Source organism: Rattus rattus, chromosome 5, assembly GCF_011064425.1.
Source record: "Rattus rattus isolate New Zealand chromosome 5, Rrattus_CSIRO_v1, whole genome shotgun sequence".
Classification (NCBI taxonomy): Eukaryota; Metazoa; Chordata; class Mammalia; order Rodentia; family Muridae; genus Rattus; species Rattus rattus.
The window spans coordinates 67148929-67172507 of record NC_046158.1 but is presented as its reverse complement, the minus strand read 5'-3'; the positions used below and the strand labels follow the sequence as shown (position 1 = coordinate 67172507).

General features: G+C 50.6%; 1 protein-coding gene across 3 annotated transcripts in view; it reads left to right on the top strand.

Annotated features, from left to right (window-relative positions):
* Positions 1–23579, top strand: part of Prdm11 (PR/SET domain 11) — a 73430-nt gene that overhangs the window by 42725 nt on the left and 7126 nt on the right. For all 3 annotated transcript variants that reach the window (XM_032903754.1, XM_032903755.1, XM_032903753.1), the window contains exons 5-6: positions 8204–8271; positions 20986–21173. In XM_032903754.1, the coding sequence (XP_032759645.1) occupies positions 8204–8271; positions 20986–21173 (256 nt within the window). The remainder of the gene's footprint in view (positions 1–8203; positions 8272–20985; positions 21174–23579) is intronic.

Genomic DNA, 23579 nt, shown 5'->3' with positions numbered 1-23579 from the left:
GGGCTGGGACACAGGGAAACAAAGCACCAAGTGTCTATCATGCAAGACGACAGGTCCTCAAGGTTGCTGTAGAGCTCAGGGCCTGGAATGCACTGTTGTGTCAGAGCTGTCGAGGGCAGTGCGGTACTTCACGGAGTCACAGTAACAATGGCCGTTAAGGCAGAAGTAGGTTGGGCGTGGGTTAGGCTGATGTGCCAAGGTGTGTACTTCTTCCCAGACTCATCAAGGACTGTCCATTACACTTGCACACCAGTGGGTGTGACAATCAAGTCAATCAAAACCAGCCAGTAAGGTGGTTTTACAAACAGAGATTTTATCAACAGCAGTTTCAGAACAATGAAAGGAAGTTCCCGTGGTTTCTTTGGAATGATGATAATGGACTAAACCTCTGAAACTGTAAGCAAGCCCCCAGTCACATGCTTTCTTTTGTGAGAGTTGCCTTGGTCATGGTGTCTCTTTACAGCAATAGAACAGTGACTAAGGCAGTAGTTGATATGGGGCCTCGGGTACACGTGTGACAGGCATGACCACACTGTTTGCTGGAGGGATATGGAAGACTTTGGGATTTTAGAATAGGGAAGCATTTGGATGCTTTAAGTGGGGCTTACTGGGCTACCCTAGAAGGATCATGGAAGACAGTGCTGGGGACAGTTTGAACTGTGAGGACCTAGATCAAGAAGTTTTAAAGGAAAGGAATATTAGCAAGTGTCCTAGAAACCTTCCCTGTAAGATGTTGGCCAAGATTGTAGCTACTTTCACCACTGTCCTAAAAACCCGCCTGAGGCTAAACTGAAGAGGTTTGGATTAGTGGCGCTGGCAGAGGATATTTCAAGTCTTCATTGTTTGTATGGTTATTAGTAATCTCACAGACCTATAATGCAGAGGAGCAAGCTGTGCAGACAGAAATACAAAGCATGCAGTTTGAGGAGAGAAGGAGCACCAGGAAACGTGATGGTGGGGCCAGGGTCTGTGCCCAGGGAGGAAAAATGTGTAAAGAAAAGCCTGATGCTAAAAGTATAAAGGGCTTGGATAGGACCAAGGATAGGACCCCACCCGGCTAAGGTTCTAACATATGAAAGTTTCAGCAGTGAGGGGAAGCATCCACAACAGAGAGCTGATGCACATGTCATTCAAAGAGGGGTCAAATCCCTGCCCCAGCAAGCCGCAGAGCTTGGCAGCTTTGGCCAGGTAGTTCTGGCTTTAGACTCAGGGATACAAGAAAGGAGTTGCGGAATCTCCTTTCATGGCTAAGGAAGTAGCAGAGGCCAGGCATATGTGAGGGGTGTCCCTTCATGGAGGCCTAGAGAGACCATTGTGTGTAGCTGTGAAGGTGAAGCCTGGTTTGCCTTGGAGATCCCGAGGTGTTGGATAAGACAGAGTCCTGGGAGACCTGTGGAGGAGAGCTGCTAACCTCTGAGGTCAGGACCCAGCCTAAGAGAGAGAAGTGTGCTGCAGTCAAGAGAACTGAAAGGAGTTAGAGATCTAAAGACCATTTTGACACCAGACATGGAGATGCAGAATTTGGAGTTCACCCTGCTGGGTTTTGGTCTTGTTTTGGCCCTGTATTTCCTGGCTCTGCTCCTTTTGCTCCCTTTTGGAATGGTGTGCCATGGTATGTTGGAAGAATGTGATCTGCTTTTGATTTTGATTTTACAGGGGGTTACAGTTAGGAGATTGCATGAATCTCAGAAGAGACTTTGAACTTTTAAAGAGTGTTAGGACTGTGATAGAATATGGGGATTTTTGAAGTTGGACGGAGTGCATTTTTGTATTAAGATATGGCTATAAACCTATGGGGCCCAGGGAGTGAAATGTGGTGATTTGAATAAGAATGGCCCCGGAGGCTCATACATTTAATGCACAGTCACCAGGAAGTGGCACCGTTTGGCTTGTTGGAGAAAGGGGGTGGGCTTTGAGCTTTCGAAAGGCCATGCCAAGCCTGGTGATGCTCTCTGTGCCTGTCCATGGATTAGGATGTAGCTCTCAGCTACAGCTTCAGCACCGCCAGCACGTCACCGTGCTCCCCACCATGATAATGGTGGGTTAAACCTCTGAAACCATAAGCCCCCCAGTTAAATGCTTTCTTTCACAGGAGTTGCCTTGATCATGGTGTCTCTTCAAAGCAGTGGGACAGTGACTAAGATTTCTAAGTCTTCACCACTTTGTCCCTAAGCTTGTCACTCCGGCTGCTCCTCCGATGTCATGTACTGGTGAGCGTGAATAGAGAAAACCCCAAATGGTGAGCCAAGGAACATCCCCCAGAAAACCAGCCACAGATAGAAGCCACAGAGGCTTCCGGTAGCTTCCATGTCCCTCCAGCCCAGTTAGATCCCTCTGCTCCATTGACGCTGTAAGGGACCAAAAGGTAATTAGTACCACTCTATGTTGACTGCTGACTGGTATATATCACCCCTCAACCCTAACAACAGGGAATATTTGGCCTTTTCCTCAGTGGCAGTCATGATGCTCATGGTGCTGATAGCCACCATTACCCTCTGCTGTGCTCAAGGCTGAAAGTCTACAAGGTGGTGTTACAGAGAAAACTTGCCTGAGGTTGTGAACTGTGAGCTGTGCTCACTGGGAGATGTAACATAGGTGTGCAGTGTTAGTATAAGAACTAGACTCTGTGCCACTCCATGGAGGTCCTGGTATATACTAGGGCACCCGTCATCTGGGGAGCGTGTAGAGGGGGAGGAGGCCTGGGCTGCAGCACATATGACCTTAATATCATAAACATGTGTGCACACACACATGATGTGTGTAGAGGGTTTTTTGTTTTAAGAATCATTTATTTTATGTATGTTTTTAAGAATTATTCACTCATTTTATGTATATGAGTACACTGTAGCTGTCTGGGTGTTTGCTGGGAATTGAACTCAGGACCTCAGGAAGAACAGTCAGAGTCTTAACCACTGAGCCATCTCTCCAGCCCACTTATCTTTGATTTGGAAACAAGGTTGCTCCCTGGCCTGCGGCTTGCAGATTGGCTAGACAGTTGGCCAGCAAGCCCCAGAGATCCGCTGTCCATCTCCACAGTGTCAGCATTACAAGGCCACAGCACCATGTCCAGCTTCTTAATTTGGGTTCTGAGAATTGAACTTGAATGGGGGGTGGGGGAAGGAGATAAAAAGGAAAGGGTGTGTGCTCCTGGGTATGGTGAAGGAGAAAACTTACTGTAGATAAAGAGACAGCATAGTCAGAGGCAGGGACACCTGGGAGAGTCCAGAGTGGGCATGACCAGACTGAGCTGGGTCAAAAGGAAGGTGGAGGGAGAGGGGAGAGGGGAACCAGGTACGGCAACCAGGAGAAGAGAAGAGGTAACCAAAATGGCTAGATTATATTGAGAAGGGCAACCCAGTCCTCTGAGCTGGAGAATTCAGGGTAGGGGGTGGGGTAACCATCCCCTGTACTAGGTTGGGACTGAGGGATGCTGGGAGAACCTGACTGCCAGATTTGCTTTGGTGGGTTAAACAGACACCTCAGCTGCTTGTCCAAGGGGTTGAGACTTAACAGAACCCAGGTCACTTGAATGTGAATGCTTCGTGAGAGCTTCATTGCTTGAACTGCAAGTACGTTACCAAGGGGGCCATCTTCCCAGTACCCTGTCACTGAGATTTTTTAAAGCACAAAGGCAGGTCAGACTCATACAGACAAATGAGGAGCACCCCACTTCTCTCTCCTCTTCTAGCAATAAGTTAGAGTTGAATGTTTTCAGAATGCCATCTAGCTCCTCTGATCCTGTAAGCACAGCCATAGCTCTGGGCTGGTGTGTGAACCGCCTGCTGGTAACCATGGAGCATACTTGCTGGTCTCTAGGGTTCATGCTCTTGACATGCCTTGCTCACAGCCCTTCCACATGAACCCCCTGAGTGTGGAATTGGGAAGAAATGCCTTGAATGTGCATGGCTTTGATTCCTCTGGAAGAGTCTGTGTGAGTGCGTGGTCCTGGGAATGGAATTCTGGGTCCCGTGTCCGTTAGCCAAGGTCTCCACGGTGGTGTTGCATTCCCACGGCCTGTTGCTGTGACTGAATTTGTGAAGGTCAGGCTAAGACCTGGGCTCACAGTGTCAGTGGCTTCAATCCCTAATCATCTGACTGCTTTGCTTTGGGCCCTGCCTGCTGTGAGTCAGTACATTATGCTGGGGAGCACCAGCAAGCAAGTTGCAATACCTTGTGACCCCTAGACAGAGACTGGCCTTCCATAAGCACCTTGAAGGGCACGTCTTTATGACCCAAGACCTCCCACTGGGCTCTACCTCTTAAAGGTTCCATCACTTTCCAATAGTGCCGAGCTGAAGACTAAGCTGCTACCTCAGGGTCTTCAGGGAACAATCCAGGTCTAAGCCACGCAGATGTCATGCATGCATGCCACGTGGCCATTACCAGCAGGTGGTCACCACCAGCACCCACCAAACACCAGTGCTTACAGGACCAGAGGACCTGGGTGGCACTCTGCAGTGCAGTAAAGCAGCCGAGGAGTGCTAAGTTTGCTTTTGGTGTTGGTTTTTGTGGGGGTTTGTTTTGGTTTGGTTTGGTTTGGTTTTTTTCAAGACAGGGTTTCTCTGTGTCACAGCCATGGCTCTTCTGGAACTCACTCTGTAGACCAGGCTGGCTTTGAACTTACAGAAATGGTCTGCTTCTGCCTCCAGAGCACCATCATGCCAGGCTCTGAGTGGTACCTCTTAAAAGTGTGAAATGTGTTTCCTTGTATGTTTTGAAGATGGATGTGTCTCACATCACCCCAGTTGGCACAGGCTGGCCCAGTGTACTCGCTCATTGCTTCCTTACTAACAAAGCAACACTGTCAGGTTGTTTGTGGGTTTCCCCCTTGCTTTTTACTTAAAGGGCTCTTTGTTCCACCATCCACCAACCAACCAGGATTCTACCACGTATCTACACTAAGTAAGGCACTGGGGCTGCTACTGGGAATGGCAGAGCCCTTTGTCTTGTCTCCACTCCTTTGGATGTTGAGGGAGCCTCTCATCAGACTCACAGCTACCGGACATACCATCAACAGTAATGTTCTTTATCACTAGGGTCTTCGGAAAAGTAACGGGATGTCATGGGACTAATGCTGGGAGAGGCCAGGGCTGTGGCAGGTGAGAGCTAGCTCAAATCAGAAAGGCCTGCAGAGGTGACATAGTCTGAGGCCCACAGATTAGAAGGGAATGGGTACCCCCAGCTCAGTGAGGTAATGTTTTAGCAGGATGTGGTCACTTGGAGACTCTTTCAGTGAACTTGCAGCATTCGTTACTAGTGCATGTCTATAGTTAATCACCCCATAGAAAAGGGGAGAGGAAGAAATGCTTATGTTAGCTCAGGGTTTCGAACCATCATAGTGGGGAAGTGCTGGAAAAGTGTATGGGGGTGACGATGCCTCACATCTAAAGCACAGGGAGGGGCAGGAGCCAGAGTCTGCCACCTGGGTGCCGAAAGTCTTCAAATATAGTGGCACCCTTCAAGATAGTGCTACCAGCAGGGGACTGACTGCACTGTCAAAACACAAGCCTGCAGGGAACATTCCAGACTGGACTAATATTTTCTAGATTTTGCAAAACAGTATTGCATGTTGATCTTAGGAGAAGAAAATGTATGTGTCAAAAATGGGGTGGGGGTGGGGGTGGGGTTCCTGCTGACTCCAGATGTACTGAGGATGTCATGTCAGGGAAGAAGTGGAAAAGGAGATGGAGGCTGAGAGGGTCTCTATTTGGAATTTATCATTTTTATTTATTTGGAGTGTGTTTGTGTGTGTGTGTGTGTGTGAGTGTGTGTGTTATGTGCATGCAAGTATGTCTGTGTATGTGGTGTGTATGTTCGTGTGTATATGTCTGTTAGAGAACAGCTCTCAGGAACTGGTTCTTTCCTATCTCCGTTTGTGATCGGGGATTAAACTCAGGTTGTCAAGCCCAAATCCTAGCACCTATACCCACTGAGTCATCTTCCTGTTTCAACTTGGGATTTTTTTGAAGCACAGGAAAGATCTGAGCTGAAAATGACTGGTGTGCATTTCATTGGCTCTTGCTGTCAGCTACATTATCCTCTTATCATCTCTGGGTGTTTGAGGTGCTTCATGAGTATGGTTCCTTTAAGTTGATGGAAAGGAGGTTCTGGGCACAGACCCAAGCTGGGCTGGCTGGCCCTCAGAACAGGCTGCAGTGAGTGAGAGACAAAGAGAGGCTGGACTAGTTACTTTTTTCCTTACTAGGACAATACCTGACATACACTGCTGAACAAAGGAAAGGACATTTTGGCTCACGGTTTGAAGGTTCCAGTCCATAGTATTTGGCTCCATTAGTCCCAGGCAGACTAATGTGGTGAGGCAGAACATGGCCGTAGGAGACTGTAGAGGAGGGTGTTCACCTCATGGTGGACAAGCAAGCAAGAAGAAAGGATACATCACAGCATTCTCCAAGTAGATCTTCCTCCTGAAGTTCTCAGCAATTCTCAAAACAGCACTGTCATCCAGAAAACCAAATGCTCAACACAGGAGCCTGGTGTGCACAGTTCATATTCAAACCATAACAGGTCAAGGTCAATCAGACAGGTGGGCAGGGCTCAAGTGTACAGACCTGAGAGGTTATGACCATAAATGTGAATCCCATTAGAAGCTCAAGGACAGAACCCTGAGATGATATGAGTTACATGGTCTGATTACAATTGACAAAAGTTTGTTCTGCCATTTTTGAGAATGATGGAGTGTTAGCACCCGTGCCCAGGGGCTTCTGATCGCTCTGTTTTACCAAGTCTTCGGGGAACTAGCCTTGAACTAGCACGTTTCCACAGTCAGGAAGTTTGTGTTGTATGATTTATACCTCAACTAAGCTGTGCAAACAAGAAGGATTATGTTGATATGAAACCCAAAGAGACAAAAAATGGACAGATCCTCAAAAAGAATCAATAACACTGAAAGTGAAAAATATCAATTGGATAAAAGATACTCATTACAAAGGCAGCAAAGCATCAGGCATGTGGTGAGTGCCTGCAAGTCCAGCACCCAAGGAGGGTGAATAAGAGGATTGAAAGTTCAAGACCAGCCTGGGTATGTAGTGAAGGCCTGCCTCAAAATTTCTACAAACCAAAATGAAAACAAAAACCAAGTGAAGTGAGAAAGGAAAACTCTCATGAATGGAAATAGCTGGCGTAGGCAGAGACACAACTGGCAGATTGAAAGACTGAGAACTGTCCCCTGACACTGCTCCGAAAGACAGAGGAAACCATGGAGCGGCAGCTAGAAGACGTGGGGGGCTGAACGAGCTACTCTATGTTTATTCAATAGAAATTCTACCGTTGGAGGATGGCATAAGTGAGAGGTTATATTAAAAAGCATAAAGGCCGAGGATTACCAGAACTAAAATGTGGAAGTGCTCATTAAGCAGTGAAGAGAACTTTATGATCTTTGCTTCACCAACACAACACAAAATGATGTCAAGCAGTACACAAAAGGAAAGATTACGGACTGATTATCTACAAAAGATCCATAGGAGACTATCAGTAGGTTGCTTATAACTTGGGTCAGGAAAGAACCAGAGATGCCATCAGAGAAGTCGACACCTATGCTCTCTAAGTGTATCTCTCTTTCTGAGTGTATCTCTCTTTCTGCCTTAACCTTCAAGCTTAAAATTTGTGCCAGAACTGCCTTTGAAGGACCCCCGCCCTCCACAAAGAGAGTAAGGGACAACCTACAATTCCATGGATCTTGGTACTCAGAATGATTGTGGAGTATAGACGGTTGGACACAACCCACCCCAAACCCCAAGGGTCTTGAGTATTTGAAATTTCAGCAGAGGATGAGCCCTTTCAGATCAATTCCTGGGCCCCAGTGATGACCTCATCTCCTACACACACCGCAGAGAGAGAAGGGCTGTCTTCAGCTTCTGTCGTACAAGCCTGGTACCTGTGGGGAGTGGTGAGCCTGGGCCATGTTGCAATGGGCCATGGCCCAGGATTCTGATTCCATCAGCACAGATGAGAGGGGTGTCGCCTCTCGGGTTGTCTCCAGGGTCTCTAAGAGAATGGGAGTAGGTGGAGAGGAGACAGCAAACTTCTTGACAGCAGCTGAGGTGATGGTGTGGACAGTGTAGGAGGGCAGAGGGAAGAGGTGATACTGAGGATGGAGCTGGATCCTGGGCCTCAGGTAAGGAGCCCAGGCACATGAGAGCCCCTTCCGTAATGGCTCGCTTCAGACGGTCTCTCTGTTTTCCAGATTGTGGACAAGAACAACCGCTACAAGTCCATAGATGGGTCGGATGAGACCAAGGCCAACTGGATGAGGTGAGTCCCATCCCTCCCAGCTCCAGTGAGCTCCACCAGCCTCTGGGATGGGCTCTGAGTATCTTGGGCCTCCAGGATCTCAGAGCTCTCCAGGATGCTCCAGAACTGCAGCTGACAGGGTCTGAAAGAAGTCTCCTGTTCCCCAGGCTTCCATCAGAGGCTCTAGAGAGCCTATGGCCAGACCAGCAGGCTGCAGGAATCAGGCTGCATGCCATAGCTCCTGATAGAACTCCTGCAAAGAGGAAAATGTGCCTGACCTAGGATGGACCCCTGACATTTATCCCAGAGCAGATTCTTGCTACCTGGATGACATCATTCCAGGGAAGACCCAGAAATCGTCCTATGGTTTTATGGTAGGGAAGGCTCCTAACATCTCCAGCTCCCTTTCCCGCGGGGCTCACACTAAACTTGACTGCTGCCCAGTGTGGATCTATCCTGGCAGGGCCATGGCCCGGGACTGTGTGTCAGAAATGTCCTTAAAGTCTAGCCAGAGATAGCAGAGAAGAACAAGGGTCACTTCCCAGGTGGCCACACTGAATTGGGAGCCATGCTTAGGGCTGGCCTATATGGTGTGTGTGGTTCCTACCAGAGGGTGTGTATTAGGGAAAAAGGTCAGTCTGATCCCGGTACCACTTTGCGATCTACATCTGGGATCCAGAGGCGGTGGTAGGGCATTTAGATTTGTAGAGACGAAAGGAAGGCCTTTGAGGACCAGGGGCCCAGCCTCGTCACGAACCCAAGGCCCTGTCACATACAGTTCTGTGCGTCTCAGATAGCAGATGGGTGACCTTTGAGGGCAGATGGGAAGATGAGAGATGGGGATATCAGGGGTTGTCTTGGGCAGTCTGAGCACATGAGGAGGAGCTGGTTGGAAATGGAAAGTCATGAGGAGGTCCCCTGTGTGTCCCCCCACCCCCACCCCTGTGGCCTCACTGCCACCTGCGTGTCCCCAGGGCTGCAGCTGGTTTGCAGGGCAGTTTAGACTCTTCCTCTTATTGAGCGCACAGCTGTTTCCGCTGCCCTAGACAGGTGCAGAATCAGCACCCACATATGACAGCCTCCTCTACAAGATGGTCAGCTCTCCCTAAAAGTGGCACCAGAAGTTGTACTCGACACTCCTACCTACCTTCTTCTCTCTCTCCCCAAAGGTCCAGGTCACCTTGACAGCCTGTCCATCCCTCATGCTGAGCACCCTGTCAGCTCAGCACATATGGACACTTGAGAGTAGGCCAGTTCAATCCTGCCCTCCTCAGCACCCCACTACAGGCACACCTGCCAGTGCGTAATGCCAGAGAGGCACAGACATGTGCTCTGTGGGGGTCCAGACGGAACAGGGAGGAGCCTTTGATGTGTTCCATCAGAGGGTCCAGGACTTTGTCGAGGGCAGCTGGAGCAAGTGAGTCTTGCGGAAAGACTGCTAATGGAGACCTCAGCCCTGGGCTGGGCCTTCACATATGTCACTACGCCAGGTCCAGGCTGAAAGAGTGAATCTGATGCCTCCTGTGACATTGTTGTGTGCAGAGCTCCAGAAGCTATGGCTCAGAGAGCTGACCCGTCCCATGTTTCCTCCCATTTCTGAGATTTTGTCTGGGCAAAGGGTTTTCCCACTGCCCCTGAGAAGACAGTTGGCCTCATCTCAGCCAACTCGGGTGTTGTTTAACACTCCAGGGCTGCGTGTAACTTGGTTGGGGATGAGTTCAGAGCATCTCAGTTTTGCAAGCTCTTTATAGTGACTCTGATGACTCTCATTCCTGTCATCTGTGGCAAAACTTGGCCTGGGGCCCTGTGTCTCTAGACCTGCAAGCCACAGTTCTTTCTGATAATAAACACGGACCAAGCAGAGCATTGGATCCTTGTGACTGTGGGTGGGTTCAAGAGGTGGGAGTTAGCTGCTCCCACTTCTATTAACAGGACTCTGCCCTGAGCCCAAGTGACTCCTGGGTGGTCGGTCTTAGCTGATGTGTCCTGACTTAGGACGGTTCCAGGATCCAGTGATCGTGTGTGTGTGTGGCTTTGCTTTTTGGAGCTCTTGTTAACTTATAGACTCTTAGTTGTGCTGTCACAGGCCAGGGCCTTGGGGGTGATGTAATAGATCTTTACGAAATTAGTGGTGGGCCCAGCAAGGGGTAGGTACAAGGGTATTCATGTCTTGAGTGTTAACCTATGCAAGCTCTGTGTTAGGTGCTGTGCATGCAGTAATTCTCAACCAGGGGCACTTGAGACATGTGAGAGTTTGGCAGTGCTCTCAGACATTCTAGATGAGCACAGCTTCATTGCAGAGGCCAAAGGTAAGCGTATTATTGAACATTCCACACTGTACAGCAATCTCCTCTCCTAACACAGTCTCTGAATTCCCACAAGGGTATAAGCAGGGCCTATAGACTTCACTAGTTTTACAGGGGCTCTGTGGTCCCCAAGGATAGTTTCAAGTCTGTCTGAGTGCAAGGCCTTTGTCCTGAGCTGGGTACTGAAGCAAGGCTGCAGGAACCGAGTCCTGCTGGTACTACTGTGATTTTGGAAGCATCCAAAGGTATGGGTTTGGATCTGAGTGTGCCTCAACACCCTGGTTCCTCCTGGGTGAAGCTATAGTTTCAAAGTTGTAGGGAAAGGCAGGTAGAACTATGATGCTCTCTGAGTTCTAAAGCCAGAGCAGGAGCAGGGTCAGGTTGAAGAGCCTCAGCAAAATCAACGTTGTCCTTCCAAGGGCAACATGTCTCTGGGTGGACGCTCATGGGTGTCTCATGTCTTAACTAGAATACCACAGCAGCTAAACCATGAGGAGCCCCTTCTGAGGGAGAAGAGCTTGTTCTCTGCACACACTCAGGGAAGTAGGGACATGAGAGACACAGGAAAAAGGGAAACAGGTCATAGGTGACAGGGTAAGCTTTCTGTGGTTGTAACATGATGGACACCAGCCACCAGTGCCACAGCCACACAGCCTACTGTCGGCTGTTTAAAATTAAGTTGGCGTGTGTGTGTGTGTGTGTGTGTGTGTGTGTGTGTGTGTATCTGTGTGTGTGTATCTGTGTGTGTGTGTTTGTGTATGTATCTGTGTGTGTGTGTATGTGTATCTGTGTGTGTGTCTCTATGTGTGTCTGTGTGTGAATCTGTATGTGTCTGTGTGTGTGTGTGTGTCTGTGTGTGTGTATCTGTGTGTGTGTGTGTGTATCTGTGTGTGTCTCTGTGTGTGTCTCTGTGTGTGTATCTGTGTGTGTCTGTGTGTGTGTCTCTGTGTGTGTGTGTGTGTGTGTGTGTGTGTGTGTGTGTGTGTGTGTGTGTATGCGCAGATGCCCAAAGAGGTCCAACAAATCCGTTGGAGTTTGAATAAGAGGCACTTTTGCATTACTTGATGTGGTTGCTGGGATCCAAATTCTAATCCTTCACAGAGAGTTGTAGGAAATGTCCTTAACCACTGAGCTGCTTCTCCAGTCCCTTAAGTGGCCGAAGCTCTTGTACATAGATGGAGCCCTCAGAAACTGGTCTGGATGGGGAGAAGCAGAGGATGGGCAGCAGAGGTTGATTGAGCTCGAAGTGCCTGGTGCTCAAGGCTGATGAGAGGTAGGGTAGCCCTGCCCTCCAGTCACTGGACTCCTACCACCTCCTTCCTGCCTTCCCTCTGAGGAGGACAGAGGGAAAGGCATCACAGTAGGAGGAGGGTATGGTGGGGCTGGGCCGAGGTGGCCCCAGCCATTCCCTTGCTTCCCAGATGGGGCCTGTGATTGGGAAGGAGGAGGACCACCCTCATTAACGGTCATTTACCCAATTATGCTTTGTGGGATATTCAACCCAAGGAACGTGCTGCCCCTGGCTGAGCGTAAGAGGAAGCCTAAATTCTCCAAGGAGGAGCTGGACATTCTGGTCACAGAGGTGACCCGTCACGAAGCGGTTCTCTTTGGGAGGGAGACCATGCGGCTGTCCCATGCCGACAGGGACAAGATTTGGGAAGGCATAGCTCGGAAAGTCACCTCCGTCAGCCAGGTTCCCCGCTCCATCAAGGATATTAAACACAGATGGGATGACATGAAGCGCAGGACCAAGGACAAGCTGGCCTTCATGCGGCAGTCACTGTCGGGCCCAGGGATCGGGGGCCACGCCCATCCCATCATGCTTGCTGCCCACAAGAGAGCTATCAAGTCAGCACTGCTCACTGCCAGGGCTGGGCACAGCTTCCCCAGGGCAGAGCTGGATGGAACCGACAGCCCTAACACCAGCTGTGAGTATCGCTGCCTGAGTGTGGGACTTGCTTCCTTGTGTGCACCTCTTCTCTTGCTATCTTTCAGCCCTGCCTACCTCCCTGGCTCTCTCCATGGCCCCATCTTACCTCTGACCTGTCTCTACTTCCTGAGCATCCCTTCTGTGCCAGAAGCTGGCTTGGGAGCAGGAAGGAGAGGGCTGCATCTAAAACCCACACAGACACTTGTAGGACTAAACACACTTTGGATGGATCCAACCTGTGGCCTAAGGGTTACATGCACATCGCTATGAAGGCGGCCTAACCCAAATCATAGCCTTGTTTAAAACAGTACACATTTTTTGTTTGTTTGTTTGTTTGGCACCTGAGCAGAAACTTTGTAGTTGACCTTGTGTTACAATGTCAAAGGTTAGGCAGACATACCTTCTTGAATTAGATTATCATTCACCTTAGAGGAAGAATGAGTGCTCACCCAATCCAGCACAAGCCTTGGACTTGTGTGATCTCGGGGGCCCACACTGGGTCTGCCGCCCCACAGTCTGCTGGGTCTGCAAAGCACATGAATGGAGTACTGCAGCTGCAGAAAAGGCCAAGGCTGGCTGAGGAAGATGCTTGAAGGTTGAGGAAGAGTTAACCAGGCCTGGTGAGAGGAGGCACAGAAGAGGGGAGGGGAAGGCGAGCAGGCTGGGAACAGCATGTACAAGGCCCACATCAGGAAGGCGCTTGGCACGTTCCAGGAACTGCAAAGGCCAGGGAAGCCCCATCATAGCCGGTAGGGGGAGGGGCACCACCACAGCAGCCAAGTGGCAGGCCAGGGAGAGACCTTTCTTCATGATTGTCTGGTCACTCTGTGCTTTGTCCTCTACTCTCCAGTCTTCCGAGCTTAATCTACTTCTGTTCAGTTCCTGCTTCTTGGTGCTCACCTGAGACTGAGACCGGCTGGGTCCCCCTCTCCTGCCTCCTTTCCCCGTTCTCCCCTGGCTCCCCTGCCCCACCCATTTTGTTTCCCTGTGTTCCCACCTTCTTGCTTCCTGGGACTTCAGCCAGTCTAGTTGGAGTTCACCAGAAGGGGGAGCCATCGGAGTCCATCCCTGAAGAATTCCACCCCACCCTCCCACTTCTTCACACACCCACACCCTTCCTCATCTGCTGTCCTCGATGCAGTCCTGTGAGCAAGGCAGGAGGATCTAAGCATTCAGCCAGCAGGAAAGCGGTTCACCCAGTCCGACTTCCTCCCTGGCCCTTTGCCATGGGGACCTGTTTATTTCCTGTTTGGCCGAGGTCTCTGACAGGTGGCCACTCACAAAGTCAGCCTCAGGAGTAGAAAAGAGTGTTCACGAAGAGGCAGACTTCCTCGTTAGCTAGTTGAGGCAAACAATCTTCCAGAAAATGGAGGGGGCCCTGAGGCATCAGAACCAGACTTGAGCCTGGATCTGGCAGCGTTTGCTGGAGCCTCAAAGCGGGCAGCATCGGGAAAAGCTTATTTCCTGAATCCTGCCCTATCCACCACTCCATCTCCTAGAGATCAAAGATGATGAGGTTAGCAGAGGTAACATGGGCTGCAGGAGCTCCCAAATCTTCTAATAGTCACAAGCCTTAGCCTGACTGGGCTTGGAAAAGGGGTAATGACAGCTCAGAGTGTTCCTTCCCACCCTTTCTGGCACCCCAAGAGGATGGCTGCCGTTTATAGAGCATGCTCAGGAAGCAGTAGGCTCCCACTGTGCCAGCATCAGGGAACCTACGGACCTGTGTAATCAAGCATTCATGAGTGGGCCATGATGTGTCTGACCTCACAGCCCACCTCGGGGGGACAACAGGGCTAATGGCTTGCCCTTCATAATCCTGCTGAATCCTGCACCTACCGTTCCCTCTCATCTTCAGCCATCTGGCATCTAGCTCCCTGCAGTGGTTAGGATTCCAGCAAGGCCACAAGGTGGCCCCAAGCAACTTTGACAGTCCTTCCTTTGTGGAGACTGGTGCTCACAAGAGAGCAGCTTAGAACCTCTTACAGGGTGACTCGTTCAGCTCTGCCATGCACTGTAGTATGGGAGCCCCACTAGGAGCCCAGCCAGGGCCCCAGGGGTTCAGCAAAGCAGACATCATTGTTTTTTTGAAGGTAGTGAAATATAATGACACCATCAGGGTCATGAGCCCTTAGACTGGCATGGCTGCCACTGGAGATGGGGCCTCCTTGGACTGGACTCCTTTCCTGGAATGTAGCTGCTTCTGTGGGAAGAAGGGAACCAGCTCCTGCTCATCCTTCTACCAATGCTGGACCTCCATACCTCAGGGACTTAGAAGCTGGCATTTCTCTGTGTGTGGTGCCAGTATAGGCTGAGGGGTGTGCAGCAGGGAGTTTCAGAGGCGAGCCTGTGACCCGGGCTGTCCCTTCGCCCTTTTGTAATCATCTGTCCTTCTCTCCTTGTACGCTCCAAGATGATGAAGATGAGGAAGCTCCTGGGCCCTCACAGCAGCCTCTTCGGATGCCCCTGCTACGTTCTCCAGAGGAAGAGGCCCTCCTGGCCAGGCCCACACTGCTCTGTTCATCTTCCTCAGACCAGTCCAAGATGCTGGGCCCTAAGCCAGAGGTCCTGCCCCATCCCTCATTCCAGGCCCAGGCATGCAGGACCCCAGAGCCACATCCCAACTCACCCACCATGGGCCTGGACTGGCATCTCCTGCATGCCCGTGCCCATCAGACCGAAATGTTCCAGAAGTTCTGCCAGGAGCTGGTGACTGTGCACCAAGACATGGCTGACAGCATGCATGTTATCAGCCAGGCTATGGCTGAACTGAACAGCCGTGTTGGTCAGATGTGTGAGACACTTATGGAGATCCGAGGTGCAGTTCAAGCATCTCAGCAGGGGCCAAAAGGGGCAGCTCCCGTTGACTGCACTTTCCAGGCTCAGGCATCCCTGCCGGACCCTACAGCAACTTGCCCAGAACCAGCCCCAACATGGACTACCAGGTCTCGGAAGAGAAAGCACAATTTCTAACATGGCCAGTTTGCATAAGGAGAAGCAATGCCAGTGGTGTCTGGTCTTGAGATGGGGGAGTCCCTTGTGTCCAGAAACGAGACCGATGACCCTGGGGCACAGTCATCTCTTCACCTGGTGCAGTCCAGCTTCCTGTGCTTTAACAGAGCGGGTATACAGCCCACCCCCATATCTCAGGAAGATGCTCAAGACACAAGAAAAGCTGCCTGCTTGAATGCTTGCTTGGCCTAGAAGGTTGCTCTCCTCGTGGCCTGTATCCTGTAGCCTATGGAACAGGCCTTGCTGGGGGAGGGGGCAGCATCCAACAGAATCTTGCTTCCAACCCAGGGCTGCAGCAGAGCTGACCTCCCAGGTCCTGATTCTGCCCTGTTCCCAGGTGGCGCGGCCTGTGGGTGGGCGGGGCTGGCTCAGCTGGGTGGGTGGGGCTGGCTCAGCTGGGTGGGCAGGGCCCTGGCCTTGGCCCTGCGCTTGCCAGACATTGCTCAGCTGCTGTGCTTGCCTTTTGTGGGAGGAAGGAGAATGGGTGTGTGAGGAGGGGAAAGAGATGATCTGGCATTCTTAGCATACTGTAAGCTTTTCTCCAAGCCTGCACATGACAGGCCATCTCAGGGAGCTTTCTGAGCAGTGAGAAAGCAGCCAAGTCAGTCTTTGCAATCACTGATTACTGGTCATTCCAATCCTAGTCATGCATCTCAGGGGTCAGAAACAACACAGCCATGTAGTGGGGACCTGGCCAGCTTTCATCAAGAGGCCAGATGTGGAGTGCTAATAGATGGAGATCTTCTCCTCACCCAAGCCCTGCCTTAGCTTCCACAGTTGGAAGAGGGAACAAGAACAGCATGGGGATGATTCTGCCAGCCTGTGATGCCTTGAGTCTCGCAGCCAGCGGTGGGAGGTCCCGGGCTCAGGCCTCGGGAGCCAGCAGGCACACTGTCCACTCACTGGCTCTGAATTAGGCCGAGACCAATGAGGCTGTGTCCAGTCCATCTCCCAGCATGCCTTGCCTCTGCTTGCTTGGGCTGTATGTTCACTTAGTCATACATACTTCTAGCTTTGTGTTTTGCTTAAGGGACATGGTCAGAGAGCTGGGTTCTTGAGTTAGGGAGGAGAAACTAAGCCAAAGGCTTCACTCTGACCTAGGTGCAGCTTTGTCCTCCCTCCCTGGCCTGAGGCCGACCCCAGCAGACCTTTCACACCCTTTCTTCCTGAGAAACTAAGTGGACCTGGAAGCCCACTGGACCCAGTGCCCACTGAGGCTGTTGCTGGAGTTGTTTATAAACACACACCATGCTTTGTCTTACATGAAATGATAAACGGATGGCTCCTGCTGTGTCCCTGGGCCCTGGGCTTCATTGCCCCAATTTGTGGTTCTTTGGTGGTTCCTGCCCCATCAAACTGCATATTGTCTTGTCCAGTAATAGCCTGGTGCCTGGATTGCCCATCCATGCTGGAACCCAAGATGGCCTTCTCAAATATTTTTGTTAAGATGACAATAAAATGAATCAGATGTCACACTTTGAACACAGCCAGGCTCCAGAATCTTTTATTTTTTTAGCGTGTATTCTCTTTCTTCATATCCCAAGGAGACCCCACAAGTCTCCAGAGCAGGGGTTAGATGCCTAATGGAAAGTGTGTGGCAACGAGGGTTCTGTGGTCCTTGCATATCCTGGATTCCATAGACTCCCCATGGGCACACTCAACCCCATGCTTGCCCTGCAAAGGAAAGACAGTGTAGGCCAAAGGCAGCTGAGCATCCATGGCTGCTAGGTCAACTTTTCTTTTGTCCTGCACATCAAAGGTGACATAATGTTCAGTGAGTTTAACCTTGTGCTCCCCAAAAGTGTTGCAGTTTCCAGGGAGTGAAATAGTTTCTGACTGGAGACTTGAGAGGCTCCTGGATGACCATTAGGGGCCATCCTGGGACACACCTCTGTAGTGGCTGCATCTCCACTGACCTGGGCAGCTGCCTGCAAAAGGCAAGGCCCTGCCTGCCAAGAATTCTCAGAGGGACTAGAGCGGCTTCCTCTTGCATTCACTAGAGTGTGCCCCACCACAGAGCTGTCTCCTGACCACTCACCAGCCTGGCTTACCTCCAGCTGTGGAGAGAGTTTCCTTGAGTCAGGAATCCCCAAATCGTAGACTGTAGTGTCCTTTCCTAATAGTTCTTAGCTTCGGAATCCAGACCATTCTCTTCAGTTCCTGAATAAAATATGACCATGGAAATTCAGATGGCTGTTTGCAGGAGATATAGAGATCCCATGCCGCTGGCCTGGCTCTCCTCTGATGCCCACAATTTGTGAGACTGGTTGGCCTCCATTTCTGGCGTTGGGGAAGAAGAGGCCAAATTGAAGGCTGTATATCAGAGACAAGGTCAGAGTCCAGGGACAGCGATCAGTTTGAGGTGGAAATGATTTCCATTTTGGTGTCTTGGTGGCAGTGGGGACCAGGAGGCCAGAATATTCAATAGGAAAAAGAAATGACTGGGGAGCCTGTCCCAGCTTCCTCAAGGGAAGCCTTAAAAGGAAGCCGACAGCATATGGGAGCATGTTTTACAGAGACTGGGCAACTGCATGGACACCAGAGTCCTAACCCAGTGACATCACAGAGACCAGCTCCTCTTGTCCAGTCTTCCCATTTCCCTCTTCCCGGGCAACTTCCTTTCTGGTGGAAAGCTGTGTTGGCCAAGACCGGCATGTGTCAGTCCCATTAAACAAAGTGGACGTCTCCATGGGCCATTCTCTTTCTTGAGTAGGAACCCGTAGTCATTTCCTGACCCAGATAGAAAATATGGTACACTTGATAAGACCCAGTGGGTGAGGCCTGAGAATTGTCTCCCGGTGCTTATCTGTCCGGTACCCAAGGCCAGTGCGGAGACAGGACTCAAAACAATGTGTTATCTTCTGGAAAGATTCAGTCCAGGACCCCTGCCCTCCCCACCACTGTCAGTCACCTTTCATTTACTTCTAGGGTGCCTGAGTCTGAACTGCCAGATGTGAACTCAGTCTCTGCAGGACAGCCTGGGCCCAAGCATTTAAGCATTTCCCACTCAGCTCTGTTTTCCCAACAAGGGAGGATGAGCTGGGAACTCAGACCCCCCTGTAGACAGCTGAGCTTGACCACAAGGAGGAGACAGTTCCCGGAAACCGTGGGGTCCTTGACCGTGTGACACAGGACAGTATTTCATAAGAATGAGCACAGCAATTCCAAGAATGTGCCAAGCCTTTGAGTGTTACCACTATAAAGGGAGGGGACCGAATTAGAGGTGATGGGTCCCCAATCTTCTCTGGATGCAGTTAACTTTCTCTTGAAAGTTCTGTCACATAAACATGTCTTATTGTGGGACTGGGTGGCTGTGATTCACCCACAGTTGCCATATGTATCTCATTTCTAAAGCCAAGTTTTAAAACAACCAAATGCAGGATGCTCAACACATTTTGGTCTGATACTGGAAATACTTTGTGATCTGTGGGAAGACTAAGGGTGCTCTTTCTAAATGCTGGTTCTTGTTGGGTAGAACGACAGTGGGGGTGGGGTAGGGGGTGCGAAGGGAAATGGATACAAACCGTTTGAAATGTTCAGACCCATCCCAGACATGGCTGTTTTGCATCAGCAAACCTTGACAGTGACTCGTTCCTCATTTACCTTTTTCTCAGGTATTTAGTATTTGATGGCTGGCCAGTATTTGATGACATGTCTGGCTTCTGGATGTGTCTGGAACAGAAAAGCATTGAGCTACATTTATTCTTTGCCCTGCTGACCATTAAGATGGTTGGTTTTGGACATCACTCCCAGACTCTTGCTATATAGGAAACTTGGAATTATTTTGCACAGGCAAAGGAAGTTTCAGGGTTGGAGTTGAGGCTGGTCCCTTGAGTGGAGCCATGAGGCCGAGCGTGATTTCTGCAGTCGTGGGGTCCGTCTTTCGCCCTTGCTAACAGTGTTGTGCTAGGTGCATGGAGAGCCCCATGAGATTCTTCACAGCACATGGGGGCCTCTCGGATGCTCATGTAAGATACTGATGGAGATACCGGTGCTGAGGCTGAGGTCCTGGGCAACATGTCTGAAGTAGGGCTGTAAGCACCATTGATCTTGTCCAGATTGGAGGAGGTTGGCCTTTGTTCTCCCACTGCTTAGGTCTTCATCCCTCGGCCTATGGTATCTTCTGTGGCCAGAGTGGATGGTTTCCTGGGCTTCAGGGGATGTGTTTGTAAAGTGCCAGCCTCCTCCAAGGCTAAGTCAAGCTGATTCCGCAGGGCCTGCCCAGATAAGAGAAGGGTGGATGTGAGGACTGCAGGCACTGCCCCACGGGTGGCGTGGTCTCCAATGTGGATGTTCTTGGAGCTGCCGGCCCCCATTGTCACCTTGCAAAGGATCTGACATCTGTGTGAATGTTTTCTCTTTGCCTTTTGGTTGAGAGAAGCCGCACAAACTTTATTGAGGAAACCAGGAAGGTACAGACAATTCCAGAGACGATCCACTCCAAGCAATGGTGTACGTGGTTAAAACATGGGTGTGTTTGCTTCAGGCTGTTCTGCTGGGTAGACACATTGTAGGCACACAGTGGACATGGTTTTGGCTCCCACCCGCCTCACTTGGCATCACAGCAGCACTGTTTGGTGATACCGGGATATTGGAAGTGTCATCTGAAGGAGACTTGGTGAGGGATGTGGATTCACTGGTGTCTTGGGCATTGCTGAATCCATGCACTCCGTGTCCACATGGAAGCCATGAGTTGTGGCTCAGGGAAGGATAGGCCACAACACTGCATCATTAACTGTGTCCTTGGACAAGTTTCCCGGCCTTGCTGAGCCTTCTGTCCTTGCAGTCTCTTGTTTAACTTCCCCCTTTGTCCCCGTTGGGCCAACTATAAAGACGCTGCTCTAAAACAGACCTATTGCTGGTCACTATTAGAGCATCAGTTATTTCTACTAAGCCTAGAGAAATATGGAAACAGCCCAAAGCTTCCCCCGCTCTAACCGCCGTCAGAGGCCTGAGGTTCAAAGTCAATGAAAGTGGAGCTGGAGCATACGTGGCTCGTGGCTCAGCGCTGAAGAGCACCGACTGCTCTTTCATAGGACCCAGCCTTGATTCCCAGCACTCATATGGTAGCTCTCAACCATCTGTAACTCCGCTTCCAGAGGCTCTAATGCCCTCTTCTGGCCTCTGGGCTCTATTCATATGGTACACAGACGTGAGTACAGGCAAAACACCCCTACACACAAAATACTGAAATAAAATAAGTTGTTTTTAAGTCAGTAAGGAGGGTAAGGGATAGCCACCCGCTGTTGAGCCTGGTGTTGGCTGTGACCCTCGAGGCCGGCAGGACAGACATTGTTTCTGGTCTCAGATTAAACAGTCTTAAGGTCCAGAGAATGTGTTCACATGATGCAAAACAGAGATGCGGGTAGGAGGGCCAGCTCTGGTTAGCTGTCTCTCTGTGCCCACATATCCTAACCTCCTGGGCCCTGCACTGGAGGCACTCAACCAGGTGTGGCCCATGGTTCTCACCTGTCCCCTCCCCACCAGGTACGTGGTCATTTCCCGGGAGGAGAGGGAGCAGAACCTCCTGGCCTTCCAGCACAGCGAGCGCATCTACTTCCGGGCATGCCGAGACATCCGGCCAGGAGAACGGCTGCGGGTCTGGTACAGCGAGGACTACATGAAGCGTCTGCACAGCATGTCCCAGGAAACCATCCACCGCAACCTGGCCCGGGGTGAGTATGGGCAGGGGAAGGAGCGAGCATGCCCTCAGGGCCAGGGACATGCCCACAAAGCTAAATCCACAAGTCTAAGTCAGTCCTGATGGTGAAGGGACACTCCCCAAAGCTAGGGTCACGCCTACAGGCCCAAGACCGTGCCCACAGGGCTAAAGCCACGAAGGGCACACCCACTCTGAACCACAAAAGCTCAGAAAGCTCCTCTGGGAACCTTCCAAGCAAACCAATGAGGAATGCAGTATCCAGCAGTACAAAGAGCCAGGCCAGGACAGACCTCAGCACAGTAAGCCAGCCGCCACCCCAGGGAATTCTTTTCTCTAGGAGGCCGTCCTGAGAGACAGCAAATCCCAGCCAAAGATCAAATTAAATGAACACCAATCCCGTCACCCCAACTCTAACTGATGAAAAGACACTTCTCACTCAGTACCTCAATAGATACCTCCCGTGTGCTAGCTGGGTTCCCTTCACTTTGCCATGGGATCAAGGTAATGAGAACTGACCTGCCAAGATACTCTGCAAATCCGTGGAACCATGTGCTTACCACCGTTGATGCAATCTCTACCTTGACCATCACCAAGTCCTTGGTCGTCAAATTCTAGTCTGATGATTTTTGTGGCATCAGCTCCATCACTGTACAAATGTCCAGACATTACAGAAATGCAGTAGCTTACCCAGGCTCATGACTGACGAGCCCAGGGCTAGCTTTCCAATTTGAGGCGTCTGAAGAGGATCTAAGTTTTATCTAACAGTGGCCACCAGACGAAGCCAGCCGTGGCATGGTTGAGCTTGTTCCCGGCAGCCCAAATGATACACAGCATGAAGGAATGGCTTCCAGGAGAAGGCCAATGGACATGAGAAGATGGGCTTAGGTTGACAGACCCTAGCGGGTTGGCTGTCCATCCATGCTCCACTGGAATGACTCATTTGAAAGGAGCTTGGCTCACTCCCGGCCCCTGGCTCTCCACCTGTAGATGCCATTCTCAGCCTGGCCAGGGTAAACAGGTGCGCCCAGGTCTTTTCTGAGAGAGCCATCTTTGCACAGAGCTGCACACCCACACACCCAGGGTCCATTTGGTCCTTGGAGGCAGAGCCATGCCCAAGGTCTTCTACACCACCATCTCCTTAACTAACCTCTTCACTGGGGACAGCCTTGTTTAGAAGGTGAGCGGAGGAGATGAAGCAGGTGACTCACTGAGGTGAAGCTGACTTGGAAGACAAAACGGAACAGGCCTTGGGGTGTCCTGAAGCTGTCTGGCACCTGGCAATTGCTGGAGAGCTGAGAGACCCTCGGGTAAATGCATCTCCTGTCTCCTTTGGAGCTGAGCTTGGGCATGCTTCTGTGATAAAGGGTGGCTACTGTTTGACCTCTTCCTGAAACTCCAAAAGGGCTCATCGGACCTCGGAACCTCCGGAAGTGTTTGGTGAGCCTCCTTCACATCGACAAAAGCAGAAGTAAACGAATCACACTACCCAAAGAAGAAAACCAAGAGAGGTCACAGCTGCTGTGGCACCGATTTCGTCTCTAGCTCGCCATCTTGGATTCTTCTGGAACATGTCTTCCTGTGTCTTCTCCAAAGTACCTCAACCTGCATCATCCTCAGGAAGACCCGAGACCCAGAGACAGCTCAGAGAGAGGATAGAGTTTTGAGAAGTGAAGGCTCACAGGAGGCTTGGAGAGAGAGAGAGAGAGAGAGAGAGAGAGAGAGAGAGAGAGAGAGAGAGAGAGAGAGAGAGAGCGAGCAAGCCTTGGAAGATACAAGAGGAAGAGGAAGGCATCTATCCATGACCAGGCCAGATTGTAGGCTGCAGGAGGAAACCAGCAACCATAGTGGGCCCAGCCAGAACTGTGATGAAAGTGGTCCTTGAGAGTGACCATGAGTCTTGGCAGCTGATGGATGCCTGTTTGATGTTAGGTACAGAGTCCTGGTCCTTTCAATGTGCCTTCGATAGCCTATCAGCCCTGTTCAGGAAGGTCCCCGTTGCCTGGTCACTTAAGGTATTACAGATACATTAGCTCTGTGTGTGTGTGTGTGTGTGTGTGTGTGTGTGTCTGTCTGTCTGTCTGTCTGTCTGTCTGTGTCTGGTGTGTTCATGTGTGTGTTTATGTATATATGTATGTGTATGTGTATGTGTTCATATGCAGGTGTATGCATGTATGAATCAACTGTCATTCCTCAGGAATCACTTTGCTTTTGAGACAACTCTCCCTGACCTGGAACTTGCCAAATGTGCTAAGCTGGCCGGCCAGTGAACCTTAGGGACCCCCCCACCCCATCTTCACCTTCCCAGCACTGGAATTACGAGTACTGGTCACTACACATGGTGGGTTTTTTGTTGGTCTTTTTTGTTGTTGTTGTTGGTTTTTTTTGTTTGTTTGTTTAAAAACATGAATTCTAGACATTA